This window comes from Palaemon carinicauda, chromosome 8 (genome assembly GCF_036898095.1).
Source record: "Palaemon carinicauda isolate YSFRI2023 chromosome 8, ASM3689809v2, whole genome shotgun sequence".
Lineage (NCBI taxonomy): Eukaryota > Metazoa > Arthropoda > Malacostraca > Decapoda > Palaemonidae > Palaemon > Palaemon carinicauda.
In genome coordinates this window covers 74,945,513-74,955,512 of record NC_090732.1, presented here as the reverse complement: position 1 = coordinate 74,955,512, position 10,000 = coordinate 74,945,513, and the positions used below count along the sequence as shown (strand labels likewise).

Genomic DNA, 10,000 nt, shown 5'->3' with positions numbered 1-10,000 from the left:
AAAACCTCTCAGCTTCCTGGAGTGATCCAGGATCAAGTTTCTTTAGAACACCCTTAAAAGATTTCACCTTAACAATGTTAAATATCCTAGCAGTGACTGCAATTAACATATTATAGTTGTTGAATTTGGACGAATCAATTATGGTTTCTTCATGAACAGAGTACTGTGCAAGATTAACATGAATTCTATCAGGTAACTCACAATTCACCCATTGACTGATAGGCCACACTTCTAAAGGAAGGGCCATGAACTCTGGACCATATTTCCATGAATAGACAACTGCAACATTTAAAGGGTCCTGGGGTCTGGTCATTAAATCAGCAGGATCTAATCCAGAAGCAATCCACCACCATTCATTTGGGTCACTTTTTGATTGAACTTCTGCTATTCTAGTGGCTACGAAAGTTCCAAAGCCATAAGATTCCTTTTGGATTTGTGCTCTAACAATGGAGGAATCTGTTATGTGCATTACCGAACTAAATTTATATGTCATTTCATCTTCATTGGCTTTACGCATCCTGCACGCTATAACAGCTCCACACAATTCAAGCCTTGGAATAGATAACTGTCTACTAGGAGCTATCCTACTGTTTGCCACAATGAGCCTACTTTCAAATGCACCAGACTCTAACTCCCACCTAGCATATGCAACAGCAGCATAAGCATTTGTTGAACTATCACTGAAGATAACAAGTAAAAGCAATCCTTTGGCTGAGGTTGGCTTAACATTCCTTTCAAAATGCAGAGTTTCAGTGCCAAATAATCCACAAAAGTATGACACCCACTGTTCTTTTAAATAGGAAGGCAAGGGATCGTCCCATCCCAATTTAAAGTCACATGTCACAGTGTCTCGTAGCAAAATCTTTGCTTCTAGTGTGAATGGAAGCAAAAAACCCAGTGGGTCGTAAACAAAACACATCTGACTGACGACAACCCTTTTTGTTAAAACTGAAGGTATATTTTCAAAGGAATTCAACTTGGTTAAGTCTGGTTCTATACTTACACCCTTATATTTTGGAGATAAATTTAACTTAGTTTTAAAATAAAACACATCCTCATTGCATTGCCAGTTAAGGCCAAATATTCTTTCATTACTATTCTGGGATACTTCAAAGTCAGAATGCTCATTATCTCCAGTAATGGTCCATCGTTTAATTTTAAAACTGCCTTTAGAGAGTACATTTTCAATATCTCTAATTAGGCTAAATGCCTCGGCTTTACTCTCAACAGAATGGATTATGTCATCTACATAGGAATTAGTCATTATCACACGTGATGCTTCTGGGAAGTTTTTTTACCGACAATTCTGCAGTATGTCTGAGAGCTGACATTGCAATAATTGCTGAGGGCCTATCCCCAAAACCCATACATGTCATTACATAGTGATCAGGTTTGCGATTACTTTGCAAATTTCTGCAAACAAATCTATGTACATGTTGTTCTAATTCTGGAAGCTTAATGCAATTATAAATTTTGCTTATATCACCGGCTATGCCTATAGCCTTTTCACGAAATCTTAGTAATATACCAAACATTGAGTTCAAAATATTAGGGCCCTTTGCCCAAAAACTATTTAGAGACTGGCCCATATACTTTGCTGATGAATCAAAAACAATTCTCAATGGGGTTGATACAGATCCTGGTTTTAACACTTCATGATGTTGAATGTATGTGACAGGACCAACATAGTTTTTAACCTCTTCATCGGATAACTTCCGAATTACATTGCGCTTTATCATGTCAAGTATCTGGTCATTATAAGCTTGAGCTTAGTAACAGATAACAATCCTTATTGCCTGTTCCCTCCTAACCTTGTTGTCTTGTAATGATGATCCTTATTGCTTGTTACCTTGTAACCTTGGTGTCTCTGAGACTTGAGCTTTGGTATTGCTCCCGTGTATGTTTTAATTAATAAAGTTCCTGTGTGAAGAACTGACGTCTCTCTCTACCCCCTGGATATTAGATGGTAGCAGAACGTGGTTCGAGGGACTGCAGCGATTGTCTTGGAGATTAAATTTTACTAAGAAATATAAAAGAAAATGATGAGCAACTAAAAGTTCCCGAACATCGGGGAGGGGGAGTAATCCAGAAGTTCAGTAAGTTGCTGCAAATGTGAAGCCGTCTGTGAGAAGGAAAACCAATGAATTTCGGCTTATGAACTGGAAAGGACGTATTGGTTCTGTCGACCAGAGTGCTTCGGGGAGCAGATATCATGGATAGATGAAGAAAACATGCTGAACTCTTGATACATGGTGAGGCAGACGACCTGAGCCTGAAGTTGTGTGAGCCGAAGAATGGTAATTACGAGTCTTCACAACAGCTTAATTCTTTTGCTGTTGAGAGTGTTTGTGAGTGCTTGGGGATCTTCTGGAAGAAACCTTGAACCCTGATGTTATCTACAATAAAGTGAAAGTCATAATGGCGTCTTCAGAATACTCTGCAGTTTCCTTACCAGGATACATTGAAGATGAAAGTGAGCTTATGAACCAGTTGACCCGACTGGCTGACTTTGGAACCATAGACAATGCTGGAAATTTTATTTTCAAATGTTGTCATAAGTGTAAAGGCCCGGTATTGGGACATAAAGAAAATGGAGATGAGAGCAAGTGTGAAAATAATGATTTGAATTTAGGTGAAGTGGAACAGGTAAAACGGTGGCTAGAAACAAATGAACTTTTTGAGGCAGCAAAAAACCAGTTAGATCAAAGGTATGAGGCCAGAATTTGTGGACAGTGCAATAAACTATTTAAAAACAGAGCAACCAATATTTCGCACCAGAAAAACTTTCACAAAAAGTGGGATTTCGGTAAAGAAACAAACAGGACAATGTATGAAAAGAGTGATATGGATGAAAGACTAGACAAATTATTGAAAATCATTGAAAACAATTTTGAGATAAACCAAGTTGGAAGTGGAAATAACCATGTTAATTTAGTTAAAAATCGGAAAGCTCCAATCTGGACTAATGGCCAGGATTTTGAAAGTTATTGCCATCAACTAAGGCTATGGGATTCACAGACAACCATTCCTCCAATTCAAAAATTTTTCGAATTGGTGGATAGTTTAAAAACAAACAAAGAGATTAGAGGATTGTCGTTATTTGTGTCAAGAGAGGTTATAGAAAAAGTAAACACTAACAGTGTAACTATCATTGAAGACGTGATAAACTTGCTAAAAGGTAAATTTGAAAAAACAACCTTGGAAAAAATGTCTGAATTGGTTTCTGAAATACAAAAATTTGAACAGAAAGACAAAGAAACAGGTGAAGAGTATCTGAATAGATTTGAGAATCTTTTAGTGAAAATGGATAGAGCAAACTTTGGATCAAAATGGAAGTTATGGACTACAGTTTTGTTTTTAGATAAGTCTAAATTAGAAACAACAGAAAAAATTTCAATTATGAAACAACTAAAAAATGTAGAAGATAAGGTGACAATAGAAATATGTAAAAAGGAGTTCAAGGAACTAAAGATAGAAAACCAAAGACCCGAAAAGGAATTGGACGTATTTTATACAAATAGACAAAGATCTACATCGAGATCAAATGAGCAAAGAAATAGGAGACCATACTCCCGTTCGCGAGACAGAAGCCAAAACAGGAGAGAGTCAGGAAGCAGATATCAGAGTAGAAGATATTACTCTCGATCAGGAGATAGAAACCGAAACAGAATAGACTCCTTTAAACGAAGAGAACTTTCGGAAAGGAGAAGTGAGGATCGTGAAGAACTTGAAAGGAATCGGCAAGATCGTCCGATGGAGGGCGGCAGGAGGCTCAGATCAGAATCGAGAGAGAAAAGGTGTAGAAATGAATGCTGTCTGAATAGATTAAGTAACATCAGATTTGTGAGTGTTGAAGATGAGAGAGGAGAAGTAGAAATGCCTGAAATTTACTTTACGGATGAAATCAATGAAACTGAGATGATTATTGACAATGGTGCACCCAAAAATGTGGCAGGAATTAAATGGATAGAAGAATATCTGAAGAAAAATCAATTTGGAAAAGGACAAGTTAATGTTAAAAGAATAGAAAAGAAAAAGTTCAAATTTGGACCAAGTAAAGTTTATGAATGTCACAAAATGTTTGAAGTTTCATTGATAATTAAAGGAAAGAAAAATGGAACAGAGTTCAGTAGACTACGAGTGCAAATTTATGCTATTGAAGCTAATATCCCTTTTTTGTGTTCTAAAGAACAACTCCAGAAAGGGAGTGCCTCTCAGGATTACGAGAAAGGAAAGGAAAAACTAGTTATCAGAAGCTTGGTTCCGAACCTAGAGATAGATTTGATAACCACTAAAGGTAACCACCTTGCCGTTGTCTTGGAAACCAATAAAGAATGTAGCGAAGAAGAGATTGTAATGTTTGCCAAGAAATTGGAAAGCAATAAAGAGATATCAGAGTATAAAAGAGTAAAAAGGGTACATCTGGTATCTGGCCATAAGGGAGAGACTCAACTCCTCCATTTGTTCACATTGGCAGGAGTAGTATCCAACCGAACCAAAAAGGTTATTAAGAAAGTTGTTAATGAATGTATACCCTGCCAAAAGTATAAAAAATCATTAGGTATACCAAAAGTTGCCATCCCAACAGTGACGGAATTTAATCAAAAGGTCACAGTTGACCTAAAGCAAGTAAAGGAGAATAACATTCTGTGGATGGTAGACGCCTTCACAAAATTAATAAGTGGAGTTGTGCTGAAGAACAAAGAAGCAGTCACTGTTTTGCATGCCATCACCCAGAACTGGTGCGAGAAATACGGATATCCTACTGAGGGATTTTGGGCTGACAATGGATCAGAATTTCAAAATAAGGAAATGGAAAGTTTGGCTTCTGCAATGGGAATTACGATAAGGTTTGGCCCAACATATTCCCCTTGGAGTAATGGTTTGAACGAACGAAATCATTACAGCGCTGATCTAACTGTGAAGAAAGTGATGGAAGAGAATGATAGAATTACATTAGATGAAGCAGTTTCTAAAGCGGCCTGGTGTCATAATACTAATATAACAGTGAAAGGATATGCCCCATTACAGTTACTCACTGGGAGAGCTGTAGTAGTTCCTGGTATAACAAGTGGAAATGTAGCCACCGAATCTTTAATCTCTGAGTCAGAAGCAATCAGAAGACATATTGAAAATCAAAAAGAAGTGAATAAGAAGTATAGAGAAATTGAGTATGGTGAAAAGTTGAAAATTGCCTTAAACGCAAGAAATGCATCTTTTAATGATTATCTATATACACCTGGGGAGAAAGTATTTTACCAGCACAAAGGTGGAAAACAATGGTTTGGTCCCGCTACGGTGGAAAAGATGGAAGGGAGAAGTGTATGGATTTTAGCAAATGGAGATATGAAAAAGGTAGCTTCTTGTCACTTGCAACCTTACGGAACGTTAAGGACTTCAGCTCATGAGAAAAAAGATGAGATTGAGTCGAAGGATGAGGCAGCTCTTACTGACCAGTCCGAGAGTGAGGAAATTAATTTAGAAAAGAGAGAAGAAGCGACAGTTGTTAGTAAACCTGATTTGGCAGAAGAGAATTATGACAAAATTACCGTGAAAGATCATCTTCCATCTGAAAAAAGGCCGAAGAAAAGTAAAATTATAATTATGACCTTTAAGAATGGCGAGGAACACAAAGGGAAGGTGACTGAAGTGAACAAACCTAACTCAAAGCGCAAATTTGTGTGCTTCATAAAACTAGAGGGAGATAAAACAATTGAAGTTGACTTCGAAAATGAAATAAGGGACTGGAAATATCTTATTAATGAAAAAGAAGAAGAAACCGAAGTACGAGAGACCAAGGAAAATTTTGAACTAGATAACATTGGTACTTACTGGATGAAAATGTCAAATGACGAGTGTTTGGTAGAGGAAATAACCACATATGTGGTAGAAGTTCCAAAGAGTCGTCATCATGAACCTGAAGTTATAAACGCTAAAGAAAAAGAACTTGAAAATTTTGAGTATTATGAAGCATTTGAAGAAGTAAAAGATACAGGACAGGAGAAAATTGGTTCAAGGTGGGTTATAACTGAAAAAGAGAGACAAGATGGGCAGAAGACCAAAATAAAAGCAAGGCTAGTTGCTAGAGGATTCCAGGAAACTGAGAAACCAAAATCAGATTCCCCAACCGCCTTGAGAGAGTCTTTCAAGACTTTCATCGCAGTATCGGCTAATGAAGGATTTGAACTGGAGAGCGTCGACATTTCCGCAGCTTTCTTACAGGCCGAAAAACTGGAGCGTGATGTGTTTGTTGAACCACCCAAAGATGTAAAACAGGAAGGAACCATTTGGAAACTGAAAAAGCCAATCTATGGGCTTGAAGACGCAGGTAGGAAATTTTGGCTTAAAGTAGACAAGATTTTTAAAGGAAGAGGAATGAAAACACTGCATGGAGATAACGCCTTCTACTACCTCCATGACGGCAGATCATTACTTGGTATGATTTTATGTCATGTTGATGATTTTTTGATTTCAGGAAAAAGAGAATTTGTGGATATGATCAAGGATCTTTTAATGAAAAATTTCACGATTTCAAAGGTGGAGTCATCTGAATTCAGATTTACAGGGATTGATATAGTTAAAACAAGAGAAGGAATAGAAGTAAGCATGGAGGATTATGCCCAATCCATTGAGGAAATCAAAGAAATAAGGAAAATTGGAAATGACGAACCTCTGATAAAAACCGAATATAAAGTTTTCAGGAAGTATGCAGGAAAAATCCAGTGGTTGGCGGAAAATGTCCGACCCGACTTGGCTATTATAGGATTGAACATGTCTATGAAAAATAAAGATGCTACGATCGGTGATCTAAAGAGAGTAAACAAGATAGTGAAGAAAATTAAATCAAAAGAAAGCAAAATAAAGTTCGGTAAAATAGGGAAGAAAGAAGACCTGAAAATTTATGGCCTCGGCGATGCGAGTTACAGATGTGACTCAAAGTCAATTGGGGGTAACTTGATTTTAATGGGAAACAAGAAAACTGATATAGTAGCTCCTATATATTGGAAAACAAAAACCATCAAACAAGTGTGCCATTCTGCCAAAGACGCCGAAACGAGGAACTTAACTAAATTAGTAGATGACAGTGTTTATTTAGCAAAAAGTGTTGAACAACTTATGTTTGGAGAAAAAGGAGGAAAAATCCCAGTAAAACTGTTCACAGACAGCAGACCAACGCTGGAGAGTATAGCATCATCAAAACAAGTAGAAAGAAAATAGTTAAGAAACGCAGTGGCAGACTTGAAGGAGAAACTAATTCATAAAGAAGTAGAATCATATAGTTGGCTGAATACTAAAGACATGATAGCAGACATATTAACAAAAGAAAATAAAGAGAGTGATGACTTGGTGGAAGTCTTAATTAAGGGAAGACTTAGAGTGGCTGTAAATGAAGATAATCTTGTTCATTTTAAAAACGATGAGTTCAGGTTAGAAAATGTTAAAATTAAAGACAAGGGAAACGGGTATTAAATATGTGTAATTTCTTTTGCAATTCTTAGATATTTATGCAATGGAATGTTGTACGTGATGCAGACTGTTATTGTTCTTTTATTATGAAATGTTATTGTTTGTATTCATATTACAATGTACGTTTAGTTTGAGCTTGGTAACAATTTTATATTTGTTACAATATTTTATCCATTTTATTATAATTAGTAACTTATGTATAGATCTGTTTGTTTAACGAAGTAAAACAAAAAAGGAGGCCGGGGGAATAACAGATAACAATCCTTATTGCCTGTTCCCTCCTAACCTTGTTGTCTTGTAATGATGATCCTTATTGCTTGTTACCTTGTAACCTTGGTGTCTCTGAGACTTGAGCTTTGGTATTGCTCCCGTGTATGTTTTAATTAATAAAGTTCCTGTGTGAAGAACTGACGTCTCTCTCTACCCCCTGGATATTAGACTTAGTCTGAACCTAGTTTCATCAATCTTTTCTCTGTGCCTTTCAGTCTAGCTACAGCTACAGATACATTATTTTGCAACAGTTTGGGATCCTTAGTCCATGGAAATTTAGCAGACCATTCTTTTTTGTCCGGGTAATACATCAACCCACTTTCAATAAGAGCTAGCTCCTTTTCCTCTTTTATACTATAATTGCAATTGCCTGTTGCACATTTCCCACAACGACAACTACCACATCTGGGATTACAATCAGTTCCAAAGTGTTCAATGGTGAAGAAATCATTTATCTGCACTGTAATATCAATTACGGGTTCTACAGATATGTCATAGTCGGATATTGTACTGGAAACATGATTAATGCTAATGCCTGGATTACTCCTAAACACTGATAAGGTAACAATGTCGGGATGACTGCCATACACACACATTCCAAACTGTGATTCCCTGAGCTGTAAATTTTCAGCCACAGTTTCCTTAACTGTTGGAATTAAAGAGCAATAATCAGAACCAATTAGGAGATCCATTTTCCCGTAAGGTCTATCTAATGCACATACATTAACACCCTTGAATAAATGTTTCACTTTTGATAAATCTACTTTACCGACTTGAGATGTAATATCATCGATTCGATAAGCAGTAACATTAACATCATTCCCATCCTTGTCGGTTAAAACCAGATCATACTCTTTACTACTGTATGTCACAGTTTTTTCGCCCAATTTAGTCACAGCTAATCTGACACATTTCCCTTTCAGTCCCAATGCCTTAGCCACATCATTTCTGATCATTGTTATATCAGCTCCCGAGTAAAATAAAGTTTGTAACTCCTGATTACCACACTTTATCTTGTTAACCATAAATAGAACACCGTTTTTTTTTCAGACTTACTAAGGAATTTCCTGTTATGAATCCCTCATGTATAATAGTATGATGAAGTTTCCCACAAGTTTCATTGTTAACATCTACAGTATTACATCTGGACTTCTTTAGACATTTTCTTGCTATGTGAACACCTTTAAGGCAATTAAAGCAAATACCTTTCTTCTTTACACTCTCCATTCTGTCATTGATAATCAAGCTCTGGAAAGTTGTACAGTCTAAGATATCATATCCATCTGAGCCATGATACCAGCACCTATGCAGCCTTGTGTTGTCACGGATCTTATTCTTGTTCCGTTCAGCATTTTCTTCTGTAATTTTAGTGAAAAGGTCAGTGATATTTGTAATAGCATTTTCAAGTCCTGCTATCCTTTCCATCACATCTGACTCTCTTCCTTGCTTTGTACTGCGCTGATCTTCATAAGTGCAGGTATAATTCACTTTAACCTTAATATTATTATTGCTTCTAATATTAGCATTAAGGTATTTCATTGATTTCTTTTCACTCAAAAGGTATTCCAACAACTTTCCGAATAGGTCAAGATTATTTACACATTCTGCTAACTTAACCCATTCAAACTTCTGTGTAGGTGGTAATAGTTTTTCTATCTGACTAGTCATGTTAGCAGTATTTAATTCTGCAGCCAAACTCATTTGGTCTAGGTAAAGATAGCATTGCTCAATCTTATCAACCATCTTAATGAAACTCTCACTATCCCCTTCGGAAATAAGTTTAATTGACCTTATGTCCTCTACTACTACATCAATAATGGTTCTGCTGTTCCCAAAAGTTTCATCTAATCGCTCAAACATTTTATCGAAGTCATGATCTGCACCACGAACTGTATCCAAGGCCTCTCCTGAGCGACACTGTCTTAGCACAAAGGGATCTTTCCCATAATTTGATTGCATTAGTCTAATAAAATCTCTCTTGAAATTGCTATAATCTCTCACATCTCCGTGAAATCTGGGCAAATCAATCGGTTTTACTTTTAAAACTTTTTTCACCTGCATTTCGTCTTTAATTTTCACAAATATCACATGAGCTGCACACTTTCTATCTTCTAATACTTTGATATAAATGTTAGCCTCCTCTATCAATAGAGCATCACAGTTCTCATCTAATAAATTGCAATACTGTTCATTAGCTAGTTCAACTTCATCATAAGCCTTAATAACACACTCATATCTTTCTTCTAAAATTTCTAATGCCATT

The 10,000-nt window shown here is 36.5% G+C and overlaps 1 protein-coding gene across 1 annotated transcript in view; it reads right to left on the bottom strand.

The window, feature by feature from the left end:
• LOC137645303 (uncharacterized) overlaps nucleotides 1–1,264 on the bottom strand; it is a 2,592-nt gene extending 1,328 nt beyond the window's left edge. Inside the window, exon 1 of the mRNA XM_068378119.1 lies at nucleotides 1–1,264. This exon is cut by the window's left edge and continues 1,328 nt beyond it. Within this exon, the coding sequence (XP_068234220.1) occupies nucleotides 1–1,264 (1,264 nt within the window).
• Between the last annotated feature and the right edge of the window lie 8,736 nt (nucleotides 1,265–10,000).